This window comes from Ovis aries, chromosome 15, assembly GCF_016772045.2.
Source record: "Ovis aries strain OAR_USU_Benz2616 breed Rambouillet chromosome 15, ARS-UI_Ramb_v3.0, whole genome shotgun sequence".
Classification (NCBI taxonomy): domain Eukaryota; kingdom Metazoa; phylum Chordata; class Mammalia; order Artiodactyla; family Bovidae; genus Ovis; species Ovis aries.
Window position 1 is genome coordinate 44778710 of NC_056068.1, and position 25297 is coordinate 44804006.

Genomic DNA, 25297 nt, shown 5'->3' on the forward strand with positions numbered 1-25297 from the left:
CATTACATCAGCACTGTGGTGCAATAATTAAGCATCTTTTCAAACAGCATCAAGCAGATTTCAGAGAAGCATTAGCACGTGCAGAACATTCAACGTGGGACTTAGAGCTGGCAACCCAACCATCTCCAGTTCAGGCACCACCAAGCCCAGCAAACACATGAGTGGGAGCGATGCCTCGGAGGCCCCATAAGAACTGAACTCAGAATCCTCCAGGAGAGGAGTACATTAGCACATTGCTTTCATTTTACCCTTGAAGGACTGAGAGAGAACATGGTCAAAGTTATGGGCGTAAAAATAACTTGGTTAAGTTCAGGAAGATCTTTCAACCCCAGAGGGAGCGAGTCAGAGCTACTACCTTCTAAAATCTATCAAGCCAAGACATCCACCTATGGTACGTGCAAACCACATGACTGCTACCTCACCCACAGCACACAAGAAAGAAGATTTGGAATATAAACACGATGAAAGGAGTAGTTGAGCTTACAACTTTTTAAAAAAGTCTACTGAACTTCTCTGGTGGTCCAGTGGTAAGAATCTGCCTGCTAATGCAGGGAACAAGGGTTTGATCCCTGGTCTGGGAAGATTCCACATGCCACAGGGGAACTAAGTCCGTGCGCCGTAACTACTGAGTCTGAGAGCCGAAACTACTAAGCCTACACCCTAGAGCCTGTGCTGTGCAACGGGAGAAGCCACCACAACGAGAAGCCTGAGCACCGCAACCAGTGAGTAGCCTCTGTTCGCTGCAACCAGAGAAAGCCCTTGTGCACCAATGAAGACCCAGCACCACCAAAAATGAAAAACAATAATTTTTTTTTAAAGTCTAAAATCCAGTCTATGGGATAATGCTTAGGAGGACAAGACAACCTCCCTGAGGTGGGGCTGGGAGCCAACATCAAACTCCTTGGTACAGAGACTCAACAAGGAAGCAGAAACGTTGTCTTGAGAGGGGCGTAGAGGGGCCTGGATGAGCAGAAGGGCAGTGGTCAGAGAGCTCAGGTACCACAATGGACCATTTTCTAACCTCCGATTATGTGACTGGTTACTCACCAGGCACAACTTTCCTGAAACATTAACCTTCTGCCATTTTTCTGACACGTCCCCTTCCACATGCAAGTTTTCCTGGACTACGTCTAAGCTCTTTTTCTTTTCTTTTCTTTTTTTTTTACAGCATTCCGTCATCTTCCTCCCTAGTGCCTGTCTCAGAACTGCACCTTCTGCCTTCTTGAAAATATAATCTAGTGGGTTATCCTATGCATTCCTGTGAAAATGCTTTTCTGCTATTTGAGATTTTTCCACCAGGCTATTTTTTTTTTTTTTCCTGAGTCTTCAAAAGGAAGATTCAAATTTTAAAAATAAAAAGAACTCCTATTGTCATTCAGATTTCCAGGGAACATGAGCAAGAGAAATGGCACACAATTTAAACAGAAAATCAAATGAAGCCACAAACATGGTAACTTGTTAATCAGCAGTGAAAGGATAAACTAAAAACAGTTTCAGAGCTGTTGGAACTAGTTTCTACAAAGACATTTGCATAAAAATACTGATTTTTTTTTTTAAGTTATTCAAATGCACTCAAAGCTAAAAAATACCTGGGAAGTAAGACACTTATCCTGAGACCAGAGGTTATATTCAAAGCCTGTGTTCATTACTATTCTGTAGAGAAATAATTTGAATTTTATGCTGACCAGTAAAAAAAAAACAGTTAGAACTTGGGGGAAAGGATTATAAGCAGTCTTCTAACTGAACCCACTCATTTTAAAAGGACTTTCATTCTTTAAATAACTAGTGTGCACATTTTATGTGCCAGGTACTATACCAAGAGCTACAAAGTGTACACACATGAACTTCAGTAATGGTTTATTTTTCAAAATAACTGAAATGCAAAAATAACGCAAGTTAAGGAAACCTATTAACGAGATATATCACATTAGTTCATGAAATACAACTTCTAATTAGCATCTCAACAGATTCTGAAAACACTAAACAAAAATTCAACACCTCTTCCTGAAAACTGCTGCTCATTATTTACAATGGGGTCAGATTGTTCAGGAAGTCAATTAACTATAACATTTTTACAAAAAAAAAAAAAATCTTTTAAGTGATAGTAAAGACAACAACAGCAACATTTAAAAGTGGCAAAAAAAAAAAAAAAACCCACTCCCTCTATGATGTTATGCATAGAAAATCTGAGAACTAAATCACATCTCTGGTAAAAATATGTTTTGTATATCATATGTACACATAAAAGGGCCAATGAGAAACAAGAAGACATTAAAGAGATGTTTTTGAATGTTTAAAGAGCAGCTAATTTTTTTTCATTTTGATACATATTAAACTACATTAAAATATTATTTATGTAATAATGTGATCAATTTTATCAAAGAAAGGCACACAGAGCAAGTAGGGGAAGAGTGAGGGTGGAAAGAGGCGCAAAATAAGCTAACCGACTTTTGAAAACCCCAGATGCCACTCATAGGGCAAAGGCAGTAGCAGGGCCGTGCCAGAACTGAGGACTACTTGGTCACGAGGAGTTAGCCAAAGTGTCCCATGTGGTTGGCGTGGTAACATGAGGGGGAGCTCCTCACTAAACCAGGCCTGGAGAAAGTACCTTGGGGATCTGTGGAACCAGCCCGACAGGTTATTCCTCTCAGGCCTGCCCTTCCCCGCCCTCCCCCTATGGTTTCACCTGCTGTGTAAACACCGCAAGCTGGGCGTCCAACCGTCCCTGCAGGTCGGACTGGAAAGGAAGCAGGGAGCTCTTCAACCTGGACCCAGAAAGGGGCTCACGCACAGGAGCAGCGGCAGGACCCAAGGCCCTGGGCCTCACCCGCCCGTACCTGTTGAAGCATCTCTTCGGCAGCATTGAGTTTCACCTGGTGCCCTTCCAGACACACTTCCAGGTCCCGAATCTTCTCTCCCTGGGCTTCCACTTGGTCTGTGAGGACACTCACCTGTCCCAAGAGATAAAGCACAGGTTGAGAATCAGGACTGGCTCCCCACACACCACTGACTCTGGATGCGAGAAGAATGACCGTTCTTTTTGGCAGGTGGCAGGTGGTGGAAATGTCTTAGATGAAGGAAACCCAGGTTATTTTCTTACCTGGCCAGGAAGTCTCAGCCACCACCCTGACAAGGTCGGTCACATTTCGGGCTCTTGACAGACTCAGGGGGAAAACACCCAGCAGCCACAAGAGTGGCCTCCGGGCTAGACTCTGGCTCCCTGTGCCTCCACAGGGCTGCCTCGGCTGGCTGGCCAGGGCTTCTGCCACTTCACGTGGAAGCACAATCCAAACTTCTGTGCAGACGAGCCAATGACCTTCCCCCTCTCATCAGGGTGTGAGGACCGCTCACCTATCAGGCAAGGCTTCTGAAGCAATTAAGGAATGTGGGACGTAAAGGGCATGTATTAGCACTGACAACACTTGGCTGCAGAGAGGCTTTTGCGCTTCACAGGCCAAAACATGACTCTAAGTCATAAATATATACAAGCCACACTGCATAGACAGTAGCAGGAAAAAAAACTGTCTTTCTGAAGAACAGTGAGACTATCTATTGGAACTGTTAGTTCATAAAAATCCATTTACAATAAGTCATTTAAACTGTACCCAAAATACAGATTGAGAGGATTTTCGTAGCCTTCTCTATCAGCAAACAGCCTCAGGACCCTTTTCCTTGTTTGTTATTAAAAGGTGACTCAGAGCAGAAAGAGGAAGAAAGCGCATGAGAAACCTCTGCCAAAATAAAGAAATCAAGTACTGGTAATGATAAACCGAAATCCTCTACAGCCTTGTTTTTAACCAATGGTTGACTCATCGCTATTTACATATCCATGATGGTAAATTATTTCTCAATCTGTAAAGGAAAGATAGCTGGAGGATGAGCCTTAGTGTGAATTCCTTTATGAGTGTTTAGACAAACTTTATGAAGTATAAGGCTCCCTTTTACAGAGGAACCAATCTTAATGAATATGGCTGCTTTAAGCCTTTCATTTTTATGTTCCTAAGTGATTAATGAATTATTGAAACATATTCCTGGAGCTGATGCATGGTGTGCTAACATTTCGATTATAATCCCAAAATGGGCACCTTATCCTTGCCACCTAACATGATCAGCAGTCTGGGCCTTTCCAACTACTTCCTCTACTTTCAAAACAGTAGCATTCCAGGGGTGGCCTTTGCTCCTTGGGTCCCAGAGTTTCTGTTTGGGAAGGATATGCTGTGATTAATCTTACTGTGAAGACTGACACCTAAAGAGTCTATACCCAACTGTGGGGTCATGCACCGGAGTACCCAGAAGAATAATGCATGGTCTCTGGCCCCCTATAGCTTACAGCCCAGCTAATCATGTGACTCAAGATACCCAGGGCTACAAATACTCTGAACATGAATATTCAGTCTAAGCTAGTTACATTCCAAGGAAGATATATTAATAAAAGACTTAGGTTTTATTTGCTTTTAATTCTGGAGGCAACAAATTTTGTCCTGATTCCCCTTGTTCTTGTCCAGGTAAAGCCAGGAGAACATTCTGGACCAAGGGCTCCAATGAGTTGGGTCTGGCTGAGCTGCCTTGTGAATTAAGCAAGGCTCTCCCACGCTGGGGGTCGTGTCCGTTCCATGGAGCCTCTAGAAACAGTGGTGAGCACGTAAGAGCAACTCTGACAGCCTGTCCACAAGCTCCTGGAGGAATAGAAACCACTACAATGGCCCGAAGGAACCTGACACCCTACAGTCCATGGGGTCACAAAGAGTTGGACATGACTTAGGGACTGAACAACAACAATCCACTTCTGACTTTTCTTGTAAGCAGCTTCCCGACTATGCTAGAATTATTTTAATAAGGATTATTCAAGAATTTGGGATTTTAAAACTATCAACGAGAGTACTTCTGTACTAAACTGTAGTCCTCTAAATTACTGTGGTTGTTTAGTTGCTAAGTCATGTCTGACTCTTTTGTAACCCTATGAACTGTAGCCCTCCAGGCTCCTCCTGGCCATGGGATCTCCCAGGCAAGAATATTGAATTGGACTACCATTTCCTTCCCAGGTCCTCTAAATAGGAATGTCTTATTTCAGCTACGAAGGTTCCTGGTTCAATAGCTTGCAATTTCATTACTGTTTGTAGCAAAATTCTAAATTGGACACTTTTATTAGTCATGTCATTGGGATGGAGGTTAAAATTACACACCCCTCAAAACATCTGCACTCTACTGCTCTATATAATCTGGCCCCTGCTACCTCTCTGAAGGCAGTTCCCCGGCTTCTTCATGGTCACCAGCTCCAGCCACACAGGCCCTTCCTGTTCTTCCCACACACCAAGATCACTCCCACCTCAGGGTGTGCGCTGGATGGACCTCCTCCTCTGCCTGGAATGTGCTTCTCCCAGTCTCCATGGAGCTCCCTCCCCAGTGCCTTAGGTCTCCTCCTATCAGGGAGGTCTTCCCTGACTACACAGTCCTTATCCTGCTTTATTTTCTTCCATAGTATTTATCATCACCGGAAACATTTTGTGAATTAGTTTATTGTACATACACACACACATGCATGGAAGCTTGAGAGCAAGGACTTTGTCTATATTCTTCACAGCTACCTCCCCAGCACCTAAAACCAGTGTCTACTGAGTTGTGGGCATGCAAATATTTTTTAATAAACAAATCAATGAAGTGAAGGAAAAAAAATCCTAGGATGCAAAATTGTGTAGTTGTATATTTGCCCTGAGCTTAATTTTTTAAAATAGGGGCAGGACAGGAGAAATAAAAAGACTGGAAGAAACGGCCGTGTTAAATTCTTTTTGATGTCCCAAAGTTTCTAAAATAATATGTTCTATCAATACTTCCATTCATAAAATAAAGTGAAATGAATAAAGAAATAAGGTAAAATAGATGTGAAAAAGCCAAACATACTGTAGCCTCTAAACATTAGTGCCAACTCTAGCGCTCTAAGCTAAGGCCCATAGTCTAGGGAGAGGCCCAGAATCCTACACTTGCCTCCTCCCTTCTGTTCCACTATCAGTCTTAATCACCACCCTCCAAGTTTTTAGGAGCTGGGATTAGGATATTAGTCTTATTATTCTCCAAATCATCAGTCACAGTGTCTGATGCGTGAACAGCACTCAGCTTTTCAGAAAGTGAAGCAAGTTTTCAGACCCAAAACTATCTTTGACTCTTTGTTTCTGAAAAGTTTTCGAGTTCCTTTCTTCAAAGTAAAGAATCCACGTGCAATGCGGGAGACCTGGCTTCTATCCCTGGGTTGGGAAAATCCCCTGGAGAAGGGAAAGGCTACCCACTCCAGTATTCTGGCCTGGAGAATTCCATGGACTATAGTCCATAGGGTTGCAAAGAGTTGCATGACTGAGCGACTTTCACTTTCACTTTTCTTCAAAGTAAGAGAGTCACCAAGGCTTATTAACCCATGTTAACAGCTCCAGGGGGATTGGGCTCAAAGTGATCAGCTTGGATCCAACTTCAGATGAATTGAGACTGATCCTGTGAGCATCCATCCTGGGGCTTTTAAAGAGGCTTTATTTTACTAGTGCCATGGGGACACATCTTTTCTCCTTTGCAAGACTCCTGAAGGACAGGGCCCCATTTAATCAGCCTGGTCATAGAGCTTCCAGCGCATAGAGGCAAGTACTCTCATGCAGCTGCTGCTACTAAGTCGCTTCAGCTGTGCCCAACTCTGTGCGACCCCATAAACAGAAGCCCACCCATGATAAATAAATGAATCCATTCACAGCCTCCCAAAGTCAAGGTCAGAGTTAAACTGTGGCCCCAGTTACTTTCTGCTTTGTTTCAGGAAAAGTCTTTTGAGAAACATACACTCTGGGAACAGGAGATACCCCACAGAGAAAACCCTTAGTACTTCCCTCCCACTTAAAGCAGCTACTGCAATGTGGGAGTTGGAGGTAACAGAACAAAGTGATTCCCACCAGAAAGGACTCACCTGTAATATGAGGGACTCCTTATCTCCTTCTAGGCGTGCTAAGCGTTCCTGGTACGTTTCATTACCGGCAGCACTGTGGTGATTTACCTGGGACTAAAGGGAAAATGAAAAACACACACACTTAAAAGGCTGACAAAACATCTTACCAACTTCCAAATGAAGTATGCAACTGGTGAGGACAGTTTCACTGATTATCTACGCAAAACAACTCACCTCAACAGGAAACCACAAGATGTCGAAACCATTTCAACAAGGACCAGACCAGATGCCAGCGATAGGTGTGCCGTGAAAGTTGGCAAAACCACCCCCTGAATGACCTCACCTTTGGCTAGAGAGGCTCTCATGGAACTCCAGACCCGGCGGTGCTTGACATGACTGGGCGTGTTGGGTCTGGTTTGGTTGGAGGCATAGCCTGCCAGCTGCACCAACAGCAATAAGGGTCTGCCTCTTTGAGGAGACCAGGGAGCTGATACCATTCACCGAGGAACCATATGGGAACAACTCCGGAACAGACCTCCTCTCCTGACTCTTCTGCCAGGGTTCTCCAAAGCCGAGACACAACTTACAGCATGGAGACCCATCCTGAACACTGCAGAGAGCATGAAGGATGAGGGATGCCAACTGCAAGGCTCTTCATCCACTCACATGTTCCCTTCCAGAAACGGACAATCCCACCCCCCAATAAGGGCTTTGCCAGCCAGGGTGGCACATGGAGTTGCAGTGCTAGAGCTGAGAAGAGAAAGCCAAGATGAAACGTCTTGAGAAGAACCCAAATGACAGCCAGAGGGATCTCTAGGGCCAAGCAAAAGGAAAACACAGGAAATACAAAGCCAGAAACCATGGAAATCAAAGGTGAAGGAGGTTTGATACAGCAGGAGAGAGGCAAATCTTATAAAATGTCTTGAGCTAGAGACAGGAGCTGCAGTCACTTTTCTGGGTGTGTCTGCCCTGGTTGTAGGCAGGGAGGAGGGAGGCAGCTGCTAATGGAACTGAACTGGACTGGCATCTCCCACATACCCTTCCTCCACAATGAATTTAAGGCCCAAGTCAGAACCACATTCCAACCTTCAGAATGCACTTTCCAATCCTCTTTCATTAAGAAAAGACATCACCTTCCTGATCTTGTCCTGCCCCATCCCCAGTGCACTGCCTAGGTGAGGGCAGGTGGCAGAGACAGGCCTGGCTCTAAAAAAGGAACAGGGACCAAGAATTCTTTATTCAAGCCTCGGAGTGTCACTTGTGAGAGAAGGACCGGCTGTTTGTTGAAGATGCAGTGGGAGGGCGAGCCCAGGGGCCACTTCCCAGGGCGGCTGTGCCAGACACAGGCCAGACAGACAGGGCACCCCTGCCCTTCCACTGCCTCTTCCTCCAGCCCCTCTCCAGCCTGCACCTTGTTCATTGTTATGGACGCTCTTTCATATCATAAACAAAGGGCCTTGACAAGCACCAAAGGCTTCTCTGTGTTGATAGCAGTTTATTATTATTCTATTAATCAATATTCCAGTTATCCCATGGTCAAACACTGACTAGTATCCAAAGATAATTATAACCAACATTTTCTCAGAACCTAACAAGAGAGGAAAATAGTTCTTAACAGCAGGTCAATTGCTTCTATGTCCAAGAACTCACATGATGGCGATTTTCAGAGGAAGGAAACAATGGAAAGGACCCAGGCATCCAAGTGAAGTTGTGCATGTCCAAACCCAGTGCCCAAGTCAGCACGTGCACAGGGCCACCCTGCACTGGCAGCTGCCACTTGTCCCACAGGAGGTGAAGGGAAGGCTCCTTCCACAAGACTGCAGTAAGCTACCTCACCACCCGGGCCTCTGTCAGATGGAGTGGTGTGCTCATGCAGTGAAAGATCTACCCCCACAATCACCCAGAGAAGCAGCTACTTAACAAAAAAGTCAGGAAGTTGACATTGTAAGTTCAGTTAATACACAAACTGCATGCCACAGAGTCATAGAAGTAGATTAAAAAAAAAAAAAAAGATCTGAATCCACTCTAGCAGCCAATGGGAAAACGGAAGCACAACTGACTTAAAAGATGCACAGATGAGTACAAGAAACTCCAGGTGACTCTAGGAAAAGCACAACTCTTCCTAAGGAAGGGAGAAACTTCCCTTCTTTTCACAGAGAGACTGTGTAGTAGGATAAACAGTGTTCATGGGGATAGCCTCACAGTAAACAGAGCCAAGCAGAAAATTCACTGCTCTCCTACGATGCTCTCAAATAGGTCAAAGGTTAGTCAATTCATGGGCCAGAGATTGAAGCAATTCCATGGAAACTAATACAATGTGGTCCAAGCACTGTGCTCTACACACAAAGCAGGCAGCAAGGCAGAGATCACCATGCGCCAGGCACTGTTGAGACCACTTTCCATATACGAATTCATTTAATTCTTCCCGCCGCTGCTGCTAAGTCACTTTAGCCGTGTCCAACTCTGTGCGACCCCATAGACGGCAGCCCGCCAGGCTGGGTGCTATTTTTATTCTAATTTTACACTGAAAGAAACTGCCATGCAAAGTGTACGGACAAGGCACAAATGGATTATTTGTCTAAATTACTACATATTAAATTAGTAAGCTCTCTGTTATAGCTTAACTGAGGAGCAGATCAGTATAAATTTTGTTTCACACATTGGGATTGTATGAAAGTTCACTTAAAGTATAATATTTTAAAATGCTCTATGAACTTCAGTATTCTTTAATAGAGAAGTGGATTAAAAAAAAAAACACTACGGTCCACCCATTTTATGTACAACTTGTAGCATCTTAACATATGAGGCAAGTATTTACAAACCATCCTACAAATAAAAGACATACTGGATAGTGAAAGTAGCAAGATTCAAAGAATCATACAGTGTGATACTAGAAAAAATACTATCCAGGGACTTCCCTGGTGGTCCAGTGGCTGAAACTCTGCGCTCCCAATGCAGGGGGCCCAGGTTCAATCTCTGGGCAGGGAATTAGATCCCACATGCTGCAACTAAGACCAGGTACAGCCAAATAAAATAAATATTAAAAAAAAATACTATCCAGTTCCATAAGTATTGATATATGCATGAAAATAAATCAAGTGTCTGGAAGGTTACAGAACAACCCTTAACAGTGCTCTCTTCTGGGGAAATTTCTGGGCTATGAATAGCTGAGACTGGGAGATTTGGTCAAGATTGGTTTTTACTTTAACCACAATATTTGAGCTTTTTACAAAAATATATATACTCAAGTAATTAAAATACATTTCAAAACCTAGAAGCACTGTTTGAGAAACTACAAGAGTAGTTCTAGGAGCTTTTTTCCTCCCCTAGCAGACTTGAGTGGCTTCCCCGGTGGCATAGTGGTAAAGAACCTACCTGCCAACGCAGGAGACCTAAGAACCACCGGTTCAATCCCTGGGTCAGGAAGATCTCCTGAAGGAGGAAATGGCAACCCACTCCACTATTCTTGCCTGGAGAATCCCATGGACAGAGGAGCCTGGCAGGCTACAGTCCATAGGGTCTCAGAGCTGGACTCGACTGAAGCGACTGAGGACACACACACACACAGCAGACCTGAGGCGCATGTCCTCTGCTGGCAGTCTGCCCGTGTAACTGCTGCTCATGGCAGAAAAGTCCTTCCCTCAACCCAAGTCACCGCTCTAGAGGAACAGGGCATCTTCCTCTCCTACAGTGTGCAAAAGTCACTGTTCTTCTCCAGCAAGTTTTTAAAAGGTATTAAGCAGCAGTGAGACAATGTCCCAGACAGAAGTCTGCTGTATTATCATCCTTTGCTTTTGGTAAAGTTCAAAGTCCTGTGTTTTCTCTTCCACATAAGGTTGACAGCTCTCAGAAAAACTGCACACAAGCCTTAACCAGGCACAGACCAGGATAAAACACCACTTCTACTTGAAGAACCTGGAAAGCATCAGAACACAGGGCCAAGAAGATTACTTTAGAATCACCTTGTTGAATGCCAACATTCATCAGCCAAAGGTGTGGATTTGAGCTTTAGTGAATAAATGCATTCTGTCTTCCAGTAATTGAGCAATAAGTTCAGTCACTTGTTGGCATCATTCTTGGATTATAAAATGTCAGTATCATTAGGGCATTAAAAAGCCAGATGGCTATGAAAATTATTTAAATTAAAAAGACAGGTTTGGGACACAACTCTGTTTTGCCTCACTTTAAGAAGAGCTTGCTTTGTCAGAGGGTACACCTGCTTCCTTAATTATAACAGTGGCATTGCAGTAGAAGGTTTAGATCAATACTGACATCATCAGCTGGATCCCTGAGTGATTCCAAGATTTGGGAGTCTCTGAAAAGTCTGGTCCATATTCTCTATTAGGTAAATCGGTGGTGGAGAAGTTGCCCAGCTCTCCATGCATGAAGTCAGAGAGAGAAAACCATGTCAACATTCCACTGAGAAGGAGAAAGTCACACTGAATTCTGAAGGAATCTAATAGAAAGTGCTAAGTTTCTATTTCTTCCCACCTGGGACAGCAAGTGATCTAAAGAGAGTTCTGTACAGTTCTACCCTATTAAGGATGCTCATCCCATTGATGAATATAATTTTTTTAAAAAAGAGGTCATTGTTCAACACATTGTTAGCTCCTAGGCTGGATCTATACAATGAAATTCTGATGTACCCGACTGAAGTGACTTAGCAGCAGCAAGGTATAATATACATATACTTGATCAAATTTTCTCCTCTTCTGATGGTTATTTCTACAAACGTGACAGAGGGGAAAACTGAATCTTCTCATCCAAACTTTCCATGATTAGAGCTATTCTTAAAACTACAATTCATGTTAGTTACCTGATATAATGTTTTGTGGGACCAAGAGATATCGTGAAGGCAAGGGGCCAGTGTATCCTGCGGAAGTGAAGTAGCGACCACAGATTGCCGCTGCCATTCCTCTTGCACCTCTTACTGAGGGATGCCACAGTGACGTATATACCCTCTCACATCACAGAAATGAATCAGCACGGGTGTTCTTGTGTGTATATTGTCAATACTACTGAAGCCAAGCCACCTTTGCTTCTATCAAAGCTTTGCTATCAAGAAGCTGGGCAAAGTCTTAGATAAAGGAATCCATCCTGTAAAACCCAGATCACTCCAAGGGAAATATAAAACACAATTCAGAAATACCACATCAAGGTCTTCCCCAGATGTTCAACATCAGTAACAGACAAATGCACATCAAAATTATGATGAGGACTTCCCTAGTGGTTCAGTGGTTAAGAATCTCCCTGCCAATGCAGGGGACATGGATTCGATTCCTGGTCTGGGAAGATCCCACATACCATGAGGCAACTAAGCTCGTGTACCACAACTATGGAGTCCCCATGCCCTCCACAAGTGAAGCTGCTGCAATGAGAAGTCCACACTGCAACTAGAGAGTAGCCCTTGCTCACTATAACTAGAGAAAACCTGGGCAGAGCAACAAAGACCCAGCATAGACTTAATAAATAAAATTTAAAAAGAAAAAAACAATGAGGTACCACCTTACACAGGTCAGAATGACCATCCCCAAAAGTCTACAAATAATAAATGCTGGAGAGGGTGTGGAGAAAAAGAAATCTGCCGATTCTGCTGATAGGAGTGTAAATTGCTGCAGCCACTATGAAAAACAGTATGGAGGTTCCTTAAAATATTAAAAATGGAGTTACCACATGATCCAGAAATCCCACTCCTGGGCATTTATCTGGAGAAAACTTTAATTCAAAAAGATATATGTACACCTAGCCAAGATATAGAAATGACCTAAGTGTCCATCAACAGATGAACAGATAAGAAGATGTGACATGTTCTCATGATGGAGTCTGACTCAGCCATAAAAAGATCGAACTTATGCCATTTGCAGCAACATGGATGGACATAGAGATTATCACGTTAAGCAAGTCAAAGACAAATATCACATAATATCACTTACTTATGGATCTAAAATATACAAATGAACTTATTTATAAAATATAAACAGACTCACTTTGGCCACCTGATGTGAAGAGCTAACCCATTGGAAAAGACTCTGATGCTGGGAAAGATTGAGGGCAGGAGGAGAAGAGGGCGACAGAGGACGAGATGGTTGGATGGCATCATTGACTCAATGAACATGAGTTTGAGGCAAGCTCTGGGAGACAGTGAAGGACAGGGAAGCCTGGCATGGCTACAGTTCATGGGGTTGAAAAGAGCTGGACATGACTGAGCGACTAAACAACAACAAACAGACTCACAGACATAGAAACAAACTTACGGTTACCAAAGAGGAAGGGGGGAGGGAAGGGATAAATTAGGAACTGGGGATTAACATACACACACTAGTGTACATAAAACCGATAAACAGCAAGATCCTACTGTATAGCACAGGGAACTATGTTCAAAATCTTGTAATAACTATAAAAGAATCTGAAAAAGAATATCTGTATCTATATAACTGAATCACTTTGCTGTATAACAGAAACTAACATTATAAAATGAACTATACTTCAATTTTTTAAAAAAAAGCATTTCCCAGGCCTTGAGAGTGATATTGGTAAGTCCTCAGGAACAGAGACAATACAGGATCTTGACTCCTACAGGCTGTGGCTCTTTCTAGAAGACCCAACATGCTATTGATGCTGGGACTGGGCAGGCCTAATGTACAGCTCCAGCAGTCAACAGCCTATAGTGGGGTTATGTTCTAAGCCATCTCTAAATGGAAGAGAGCAGCTTCACGATGAGGAAGCAGGCATGCAGGGTGATCTATGGTTGGGGGTCATGGAGTTGAACATGCTAGCTCATTAGCTTCAGTCATTAGGAGAGAAGTGGGAGGGTGGAGAGAGCCCAGGTGTATGGGCCCAGGAAGTATCGGACTGAACACGAAGATTCCAGCATGAACAGAGCCTCTACAGAAAGGGTATTTGGGGCTACACAAAGCTTAATCTGAGTCCTGCCCCCTACCTGTTCCATGGGTCAGTGAATAAGGGGTTTACCATTAGTTAAGTTCCTCATGCCAAGAGCTGGATATTAGCAGACTTGAGAAATAACACAGGTTTTCCATATCTTGGGGGTATTGCATTTTTATTAGGGATGAGTTATTTAAGTTATCAGAGGATATTTAAGAAAGTGAAAGAAAGAAAATGAAGTCGCTCAGTTGTGTCTGACTCTTTGCCACCCCATGGACACCAGGCTCCTCTGTCCATGGGGTTTTCTAGGCAAGAGTACTAGAGTGGGTTGCTATTTCCTTCTCTAGGGAACTTCCCAACCCAGGGATCGAACCCAGGTCTCCCACGTTTTAGACAGGCGCTTTACTGTCTGAGCCACCAGGGAAGTCGAGGATATTTAAGATGCCCACCTCCCCCCCCCAAACCCTCATCATTAGTTCTTTCCTCAGTTTCCCTCTTGCTTTCTTGCTGAGAGAAAACAACAGGCTGGGATCATTACCTTCGCTATAACTATTTGGCACAAGTGAGGGCTGCCATCTTCTTGGAGGTTTCCTCACCTTTCCCAGCCTCTGATGCGAAGCCTGGTTGGTTGAATCCTTCCTCTGAATTTTTAAACTAAGGAACAGATAATGGTAGTTGTGCTAGAAGGTTCTAAGGTTGTCAGTGGCCAAGTCTTTTTCCACATGGAGGAAGTTGGTTTGTGACATGAGTCAGCTATGAAGCCAGCATTCATGGAAACACAAATGAAAACCAAGAAAGAGATTGGTGGCATTCTCACCCTGGTTCTTGCTGTCCAAAGACAATGATACAACCCTGCCCTTCCTGTTGGTCCCCTGTTGGCCTCTAGTGGCTCAAACCAAGTTTCAGTTCATGCAACTGAAGTCCTGGCTAAAGCCTTTGTCTCAAATGGTGATCAGTCCAGTAAGTGAAATTTACTCCTGTGGAAACACACTTACTAGAAAGTATTCCCGCTACTTGGCTATAGGACTGAATTACAAAAGGATTCTGCCTACTGTTTCCTGAATTGGTTGAACTGGCAATTGTTAAGAAAGAACTGTCAGTTCGGAGCCAACTATAGTTAAAACCAGGACTATCAGCAAGGGCCAACAGGGATCTGCTTTGTGGCACAGGGTGTGTCTATGTGGGATGCATGGGGATGAAAGAGGCACCCATTCTCCTTCGTGTGTGAAACAGGTGACTTTACGTCCACTAACTGTTTACCTCCATTCTTACTTCTCCAGTAGAGCAAGAAGGTTAAGAAGGGAATAATACAAGATGCATTAGGCCCATGGGCATCAACTAGATGTGTGTGGAGGAGAGATGAAATAAAGAAAAATAGGTTAAAGCACAACAAAAATGAACAGGAATCTAAAAGTAGGGCTAAAAGACATAGAGTGGATGGGAAATGAATAAATGAAGGGCAACAGGCTACAAAAACAGGGACTTTCCTGGTGGTCCCGTGGTTAAGAATCAGCCTTCCAATGCAGGGGACATGGGTTTGATCCCTGGTCGGGAAACTAAGATCCCACGTGCGGTGGAGCAACTACTAAGCCTGCACACTGCAGAACCCATGTGCTGCATCTAGAAAAGCCCACACACCACCACAAAGACCCAGCACAGCAAAAAAAAAAAAAAAGAACATAAAATACCTAACAACATGTTTAAGAAGTTATGTTGAAAGAATAACATGCTCTATATAGCTGTACAAATGCCAGGTCTGAAAGCAGCAGCTTCCATGCTCTACCCTTTGCTCATCTGGACTTCCAGGCAGGGGGGTCCCTGGGGAGATTTTTGAGAGGGGGCTTCCATATTCATGTACAGAATTCCTATAGCCTCCTCCTCCAAAAGGCAGGACCTCCTGCCCAGAGTGACAGCTGGGAATAATCAGGAGGCGGGGCTGCACTAACCATGCACCAGCTCGGGTAGGTCACCTCATCTCAAGCTTAAATAGAGGAAGTTATACCTCACAGAGGGACCCAGAGGGTCAATTAGGTCATTAAACACAAAGACGTGTGGGAATAAATATGCACAGTGCTCTTGAGAGCAAGATGCTCTAATGCTTCCTCTGTGTAATATAAACAGTTTTTGAATGATCGTGGAAACATGGAACTCATTTAAATGGCTTTGTTTAAGCTAAAAGACCAAAATATAGTTAGACACAGCTCATCCCTTGCACTGTCGGCTTTAATTAACTCATTCTTTTTGCGCAAGAGAACAAAAAAGGCAACATTTCCCATAGACACCTATGAAATATCTAAAGATCTGAACAAACAACCCAGGGGAACAATAACCCAAATGCTTTGGGGCTGGAAAGAAACAAAGTGCCTAAGGAACAACACAGAACCCACTGTTAGCTAAGAGCTCTGGAATCATGCCTGCGGTGCCAACAGCTGAGAACCTGTTCTTTCCATTGTCCCTGAAACGTGCCCACGTCTAGAGTCATATCTACATGGCCACAGTCTTTCTTTTCTATGAGCATCCTACTACCGTACTCTAAGTCCTCGGTGCTACATACATGCTTATGATCACCACAAAGAGAATTTCCAAAGTTAATAACGGCCGATCATAAGTACTTAAATTTTTTTCCTGTTCCAATCTGAAACTCAGGTCAATTAATTAAACATGAGTTTTCCAGCTGAACCCCCACCCAAGCCCCTGGCAGCCTCCTCAGAGTCATCACCCTCTGACTCTAGTGGCCAGTCAGATTCCCCGGTGCTTGCTCACTCTTGGCCTAGTCCCTCCATTGTACTGAGTAGCCTGGCCAAGGGATGGCCATATTAGGTCTCTGCAGAACTCTAGAGGGGGTGAGTGCCACAGATGCAGGCCATGAGGAATCCCCAGGAGTCTGACTCGTTCGCAGGCTGGCTGGCCTCTGCTGGGAGGGTGCGCCTTCTTCCTGTGCTCTGGTACGTCCTCAGGGGTGCTGAGTGAGGGCAGTTCTGCAGCATTCCTTTGGGGGCATGTCCTAGGGGTCCTCCTGTCGGCATGGCACCTCACTGAATATGAGGAAAGAGCTGGTTCCAGAACAGTCAAGTGGGGTGGAGGAGAGGCCACATGGGGGTGTCATTCGGTATGCAGGCACGGACTGCGGGAAAAGACTAAAGCAGTCAGCTCCCCAGTGAGACGGCTCCAGTCATGTTTCCAAGCTGCCCAGTCAAGGGGATCATATCAAATCCAGAAAACCCATCTCCAGGGAGCCATGGCTGCCAGGCCCAGGGAGATGTCAAAGTCACTAAGACTATACTTCAAGCTTAGGACTACCACTCACATATCAAGCTTTTTAGAAACTTGGAAAATGTAGACCTTAAAAAATAAGGGTGAGAGGGCTTCCCTTGTCCAGTGGATAATAATCTGCCTTACAACGCACGGGACATTGGTTCAATCCTCGGTCTGGGAAGATCCTACATGCCACGGGGTCACTAAACCCACATGTCACAACTACTGAACGTGTGCTCTGGAGCCTGGGAGCTGCAGCTACAGAGCCCACGTGCCACACCTACTGAACCTGGGCACCCTAGAGCCTGTGCTCTGCAACGAGAGAAGCCACCGCAATGAGAAGCCTGCACACCACAACTGGAGTAGCTCTCACTCACCTCAACCAGAGAAAGCCCATGCCTGCAGCAACGAAGGCCCAGTGCAGCCAAAAATAAATTAACAATTATCAAAATCACACATTAAAAAGGGGGAAACCAAAAAATTTAAAAATAAAAAGTAGATCATAAAAGCTACAATTCCTATTACATGGTTCCGGTGTAACAGGCAAGGAAGCCAAATGGAATGAGTGCAGGCGGGTGCTTGTAAAAAGGAAAGCCTCTCCTCAATATTTTGGTTAAGGAGTTTAAGGGCCTTCTGGCAGTTATTATAAAGCCACTTTTTCTAGATAAGGAACAACTAAGGCAATCCATTATCTTTGGCACAGAGCTTCTTTGAAATGCAGTGCGAACAGAGCACAATCAAATCCTTAGCTACCAGGACTCCAACAAGAGAGATCGTATCCTGACTTTGACCTCCTTATGCCCTTGGTTGCAATTTTGTAAGAGGTGACTGAGGGTTGCCAGTGGGGTCATCACTATCAAATATTTCACCATTAGGGAAGAGCAAAGCAAAGTTCACAAATAGCAACCAATGTTTATGCAATCATGTTTCATTCATTTATCTATTCAGTGACTCAAATATTCCTGAACACCTATGAGGTGCCACGCTCTGTGCTAGGCAGTCCCTGCCTTGAAAAAGCTCTGTAGTTGTAGCGTTAGATGTCATAAGCCAGTAGGAGTGGCACAGGGGATGGACGAATCAATAATACCTTCAAGGGAGTGGAGTGGATTTATAGTGGAGTCCTCACTTGAAAGACTGTCTTGAAAACAATGAAGGAATTCCCCCAGAAGAAGAGAGAACAGCACCTTTGGAAAGAGTCTTTCCTGATACAGCTAGGCTATCCGTGAAACCATGACAATTGCCACCCTTCAGCTACTCTGGGTCTCCAAGAACACAGAAAACAAAGGATGTCTTGAAGACTGTCTGTAAGCTTTCCAACCAAGGAGCTAGTGTGATGTACATGAAGGCTTGTAATTGATCATCCTGGAAAGTAGAATGAGGAAGAGAGAGGAATGCATTTGATTAACCAAGATCTTGTTCCAAAATAATAGCCTTGCATGAGCTTAGTCTCTGCTCAATTCTCTTGATCACGTGGCTGGATGTGTAGGGAACCTACAACACTTGACTGTACAAGTGGTATTTATAAGTGTGTTGGTATCTTGCAAAGGGATTATATTAAAGCCAGGAGCAGAGTAAAAACAGGAGCCTCTTTGAGTAGTGCTCTTTCCTCATCTTGCCAACTCCAAACCTAATTCATGATTATTAAAAACCCCTGTCAGAGACGGGCAACATCAGGTATCAGGGTTGGGGATAGCAGCGGCACTGTGACTGTTTTAATGATTCACTTGGAATCATTAGAAGCAAACTTCCTGATGCTTCTTGGCTCTTCAGACAGAAGGTTCAGACAATCCAAGCATCAAACAGGCATGAAAGATCCATAGGTGGAAAATATGGGAGTAGGTAAAAGCCAAAGTAAGGGGCTGGTCCTTTGGTCACAAGAATTTTATTAGCCCTACAAGATGCCCAAATGGGAATGAATTCTAGGGGAAATGAATGAGAAGTGTTACTTGGGAACTAGAGGTGATAACATTACAGAAGAACTTTGAAAGCTTTCTTAGGGACAAAGCCAGTGTGAAGTGGGTCTGGGGGTAAGTAACCAGGAAGGAGTGCAGATGGTGAGTTTTTAGCCTGCTTTCGATTTCAAGATTCCCGATGGTGAAAGGAACATTAAGTTCTATAAGGCAGCATAGAGAGAGAACGTAGTCAGAGAGAGTTTTGTTTTTCTCTAAGAATTACAGAGGAGTTTTCTGCCAAGGACAAGGGACAAGTAGGCAGGGCCGAGTAAATAAATAGAAGAAACAATCAGAGAACAAGAGGATGTAGAACAGCTTTGGATCAGGAGGACAAGATACCAGGATAGCCTTGGCAGAGAGAAGGGACTCTTGACCCATGAAATCAAAGGAAGCTAAAAAATAATGGTTGGGAACACTGTTACATTTTGTGGTGAAGGGAAGATAAGATACTCATCTATACCTGGCAAATTTCTTAGTAGGTATCAAGTGAGAGGGGGTCAAGATTGGGGACCGATGGAAAAGTATGAAAGAGCTGATACTGGGATGAGGTGGACAGAGAATGCAGGGAGGAGTCAAGTGATCACGCCCCCGCCCCGCCCACCCACCACGTGCTGTTGCCAGCTCACAGAACTACCAGTGGCTGCTCTGGAGAACCTGCAAGCTGCTCAGCAAATGACCCTGGTATGATGCCACTTTGTTAAACTCTACTGGGAAAGAGGCATGAGGCCCTCTTCAAACAGCTGGTACACGGGAGTCACAGGTGCTGGTGGTCAGAGATGGCAGAATTTGAGCTCCTAAATTATACTGGGGAATATGATGGGTAGGTACACTGGGGGCATTGGCTAAAAATGGGATGTACCCTTGGGAAACTGGGGACAGCTAGAACAGGGGACATACCTTTCCCTGGAGGAGGGCATGGCAACCCACTCCAGTAGTCTTGCCTGGAGAATCCCCATGGGCAGAGGAACCTGGAGGGCTATAGTCCATGGGGTCACAAAGAGTTGGAAACGACTGAGGGACTAAACACAGCACAGAAAAACCTTTGGGTAGCCATACTGACAGTCACCCTCCTTCTGGTCTGAAAATACCTCTGTCCAGAATCAAGCCTGGGCACACGACTCTGCAATAACCAGAGGCTGTCAGTTGTGGCCAAGGTGATCATCATCGTAACACCTATGAAGCACTTTCTAAGCACTTTACAGACATTGAATTACTTATCTATATTTTACAAACAAGAGAGCTGACTATCTGGGAGATTAATCAACTGTCCAAGGTCACACAGAGCTGAGATATGAACCCAAGGAGTTGGACGCAGAGATCTGTGGTCTTAGCCAATAGGAGCAGCTGTCACAGAAGCCGCTGCCTACTTCAACCTCAACTTCACTGCAGTCTGACTTGAGAGCAAGACAAGTCAATGTCTGGGGCCAGGATGTCTTCCCAGCTCTTCTGGCACAAGTGGCCAGGCTACTGGATCAACCATTTGAGCACCAGATGACACAGAATAAAGTCTTACATTAACAGTCTGACCTCATTCCACATTCTACTACAGAACCCAAGTCAATTGCATGGAGGAGTCGTGGTGATTCCGTTTTTGACTTTTTTTTTTTTTTTTTGGTGGGGGGGGGGGGGGGGGATGGTGGACAGGGTTATGACTTTAGTTTGGAATTCAGTTTCAACAGAGTTCTAGAAGCCAGCAGCAGTATGAAGATGCTGACAAGTGCTAGGGTTTCTGTTCCTGGGAAAAAGCTCCTGCTCAGGGGGCGGTGGGTGAACCCCACAGACCCTGCTTCTAGCTATTTTAAGAGGCTCTTTCAGGACTATGTGGGTTAGAGCCACTCGGATCTCAAAGCAGGGCAGGTGTGAACTGTTTGTGAGTTTGGCCAGTCAGGAACCAGACAGCTGAAAAGCGGAGGCCCTGTGGATACTCACGGCAGATTACCTTATCCCAGGGCTCTGCCTGTTGGGGAAGGAGCTGGAGGACCAGCCCTGGTCAGCCTTCTCTCAGTAGCCATAGCTAAGCTGGCCAGAGCAGTAGCCACTGGGGCCTCTGGCTACTCACGGTGGGCCAGGTCCCAGCTGTATCCCATAGGGCTTTGGTTTGAGACTTTGACCTAAAATGTGGAAAGGGGCCCTAAGTGGAAGGAATGATGGCCTAAGATGCACTCCAAGGAGAGAAGAGAACATCCCATCTGCTCAAGATCTCCCTTCCTGGTTATGGCCAGTAGCAGTTAACTTTTATTGAATGTTCCCTCATGCATGGTACTCTGCTAAGCATTTGACATGCGTTATCTTACTTGACCCTCATAAAACCTGTATGTGGCAGGCACTTTTATCCTCCTTATTTTATAGATGGGGAAATCCAAGATTTGAGGTAATCTGCCTAAAATCACACAGCAAAGCCAAGAGCCCAACCTAGGCTTTACTTCAAACTGCATGTTCTTAACTAAAACAATATGTAGTATCCCGTCCCCTAAAGGCCACAAGACAATGTCTCTTTTCTCACAAATGCTTTCCTCTATCTCAGTGCATTCTTGGCCAGAAACATCTCCCTTACAGCTTCCAAATTCAAAGACTGTCTTGCTCCAAGGCATCACCCTCTAGGACTGGTGCAAGAGCAAGTGTTCCTGCGCTCCTGCCAGGCCACACCTCATCCCGGTACCTATTCTGCCACAACCACCCCCTCTGCATGGGAACATGAAAGAGCATGTTTCCATCTTCAAAAACCTGGGCTAAGGACTTCCCTGATGGCGCAGGAATAGGAATCCACCGGCCAATGCAGGGGATGCAGGTTCAATCCCTGGTCTGGGAAGATTCCACGTGCTGCAAAGCAACTAAGCTGCGTGCCACAGCTACTGATGCCTGCACGCCTAGAGCCTGTGCTCCATGAGAGAAGCCACCACAATGAGAAGCCCGAGAACCACACGAGGAGTAGCCCCTACTACTGCAACTAGAGAAAGCCCACGCAACAACAACAAAAAAGCAATGAAGACCCAGTGCAGCCAAATAGGGGAAGAAAAAAAAAACTGGGCTAAGAGAAACCTGCTCTCTAAGCCACTAGAGGCTTAAGAAAGCACGTGAGAAGCAGTGGGTGAGCCAGGCAAATGGAAAGTACTAGAGACTCGGGCTGGACTCCAGTAGGAGCAGTACAGGGATGAGGTCAGCAAAGGACACAGAAGGCAGGAAGTATGCCTGGGAGCTCAGAAGAGTAGATATAAAAGGCGAAACTGAAAGCTAAGTTGAGGCCAGGTTTAAAAAGTGTTTTAAAGCCCACCAGGCAGAAAACTGAGCTTTCTCATTCAGACTAAGGGCAAGTCCTGGGCTTATGATCAGGGTCACAGGATGAAAGGGAATTTTTTTTTTTAAGGGGATTTTAAAAAGAAGAATCTGACAGTAGTGTTTAAGGTAGAAAATAGGAAAGATACCAATTATACTGCCTATGACATATCTAATACTTTGTGCTTTTTTTAATGCTCCTTAAAACTAGAAGAAAAATATGTTTTGCTATGAGTCACCTACGGGGGGTCCTGAAGTCTCCTCACCTAGCGCTTCCCTTCCTTACACGGGAGCCAGAGCTGCCAACCTGGGAGTCAGGACAGAAGAGCCTTCTTACATTGCCTCACATGCAGGATTTATTTCTCTGCAGACAGAACTTCTGCACAAGGTACAACATCTATCCCAGCAGCTGGGACACTGAGTGATCTCAAGCACATCACAGCTCCTGGTCCCAAGACCTCTTGATTAAAGAACTTCAGTTGGATACAGGAAAATAAAGACGAAGTGATGGGAAGGGCACCTCTTATCTCCTTCAAAACCTCTTTAGAAAGGTTTTTACAATTCTTAAGACAATGATGCGAATCTTTGCTAAAATGTCAGGTCACCGTAGCGCACTCTTTGGTGGCTGCAATGACCCCATTCCAAAGCTGGACAGAGGCTGAGCACAAACAGGATTCCTGCTGGGTTCTAAACCCATAATTTTCTACATATTTGGTTGAAGAAATGAGGGTAGAGAACTGGACTGGGAGACAGAGAACAGGGTCGAAGATCAGGTTGCACCACTAATAGCCATGAGGTTCTTAGCCTCTTGGACTTTTTTAAATGAGGGGTTCGTACTAGTTGATCCCAACAAACCCTTGAGCTAATTAGGTTCATTTGCCTTGCTTTTTGCAGCACAGCTTACCATACACCACATCATAGCTAGAGTAATTTTCTTAAAATACAAATTATATCCCTCAATGTATCTCATGCCACTTCCAAGCAGCACGTCTCCCATTATGCAAACCCTGACCCGCACAACCTGCCTGCCACCCTCCCTGTCCTGTGTGCTCCGGGACCCCGCCCACGTCTCCTCCATCACTGAGTTCACATATGTGTTCTTTACCCCAGTTTTCACTGGACTCACTCCTACTTCTCCTTCACTTTTCAGTGAAGTGTTACTTCCACAAAGAGGGTCCTGACCACTCTTTCTCAATCAGTAACAGTCCTTTGGGATGGCCATTTAACAGTTCCTCTTCTTGGCAGTATCTATCAACTTGTAAATTTCAAGCTTATTTCCTCCGGACTATTTAACTGCCCTCTCCCAAGCAATGTATGGAAGATCCACAAGGGCAGAGACTGGTTTTACTTTGTTGCTTACAACTGGACACCCAGGACCCAGAACTGGGTAAGTATTTGCTGAGTGAGAGGTGCAGAGGATGCCCACAGAAGCCAGCAGGCCTAGTGTTGGGGCGTGAGGGTCGGGGACCTTCCAAGCAGGGCACTTCGTGTCCCTCCTGTTCTTCTACAATATCAGACCTCTTATCTGTCAGCTGCTTTTGCCCTTTCTGCTTCTGGAAACATGCTGCCTCCATGTGAAAATTAATGGATACCCATCTTCGCCAGTTCAGTGGTTGTTCAGTCGCTAAGTTGTGCCCGACACTTTTGCGGCCCTATGGACTGTAGCCCACATCAGGCTCCTCTGTCCATGTGGTCTCCAGGCAAGGACACTGGAGTGGGCTGCCACTGCCAGTTCAGAGATGGTGACCAAAAAAGCAAGAGCACAGTTTCTGTGAACGTGGATGCGACTCCAGCCCCCAACATTCGCCCACTGTCGCTCACTCCACACACTCATAAAGAGTCGACAGGAGCAACTTGAAACCCAAACCCTTGGCCTCTGGAAAACATGCAGAACTCCCAGGGCCTCCCCCGGAAACGCGGCAGCTCTTTCGGCTGACAGCTGACTAATCTCCATGCCGGATAACTTCCGAGCAGGGGAGAAGCCCGATAACTTGTGAACCCTGTGCGGTTGAAAGGCAGCGGCTTCCTCTCTGAGTCCTCACACCAAAAAGCGGTGGATGCTTTTTTCTGGTCACGGTGTTTGGACCCTCCAATTGTTCAAGTGCCAGAGTCAAAAATAAGGAACTTTCCTCACTTCATTGTTGCCTTTCTGCACAGAGGCTCATTCACTAGAATGTCAGAGGAGAAACAAAGACAGCTGACTGTTTTCTCTGCAAGTGTCTATAATTAGATTCTCATGGAGAACTTGGCGGCAACAGGGCTTCGCTGGACAAACACCTCCCCCCTCAATACACATACATACACACACACACACACACACACACACACACACACACACACACAGTGTCTCTCTCCTCACTCATCTCGACGGAGACCCACACAAAGCAGTCAGTCACTTACCCGCTTCAGCCACGCGAAATGCTTGTAAACATCAATGTCCCCATCCATGCTGGGCACCCATGTCAGCAGTTAGATTCCTTGGTTGAAAAAGCCCTCCTTCTGGCCAGATACCAAAGTCTCTCCTCTTTCTTGCCTCTGCCCCCTCCCTCTCAGGAACGTCAAGCTGTGTTCAGATTTCCCCACACGTCCCTGGCCTGCGTCCTTCAGTCTTGCCCTGAGAGGTTTCAGAGACACAGCAGCTCAGACCAGACCGTGCTGCTCCCGTATCCGCCCCCACAGACGCACACAGGCACCAGCTCTGGGACGCAGAGCCTGCAGAGTGAGGGAACCTAGCAAAAGGTGGGGGAGAAAGACAGACTTGGACAAGAGTTGCAAACACACACACACACACACACACACACGAACATTCTTTTTGGTGATAATACCAGAGGCTGCCAGAGGGAAACAGTCCTGAAGAAAATTCCTCGTCTGGCTTCCCCCTTCTGGAGTGGCTGGAACTCATTAGGGAGAGACCCCGGTTTCCTGTCTCTGCTTCATTCTGCATTTACCCACAGGCTCCCAGCTGCTCTTGGTTTATCTGGGACTGGGGAGAGGACTAAAAATAAGTGCAGCTCTT

General features: G+C 45.2%; 1 protein-coding gene across 20 annotated transcripts in view; it reads right to left on the minus strand.

The window, feature by feature from the left end:
- The window catches only part of PPFIBP2 (PPFIA binding protein 2), a 163692-nt gene that overhangs the window by 68184 nt on the left and 70211 nt on the right, over positions 1-25297 (minus strand). For 10 of the 20 annotated variants that reach the window (XM_060399957.1, XM_060399953.1, XM_060399956.1 and 7 more), the window contains exons 1-3: positions 24682-25002; positions 6938-7030; positions 2838-2951 (exon numbers count right to left, since the gene is read on the minus strand). In XM_060399957.1, the coding sequence (XP_060255940.1) occupies positions 2838-2951; positions 6938-7030; positions 24682-24729 (255 nt within the window). In that variant the 5' untranslated portion in view covers positions 24730-25002. Of the gene's footprint in view, positions 1-2837; positions 2952-6937; positions 7031-7150; positions 25003-25106; positions 25257-25297 lie in introns of those variants that run through there. The other 10 variants (XM_042233096.1, XM_060399948.1, XM_042233094.2 and 7 more) reach the window with 3 other exon arrangements.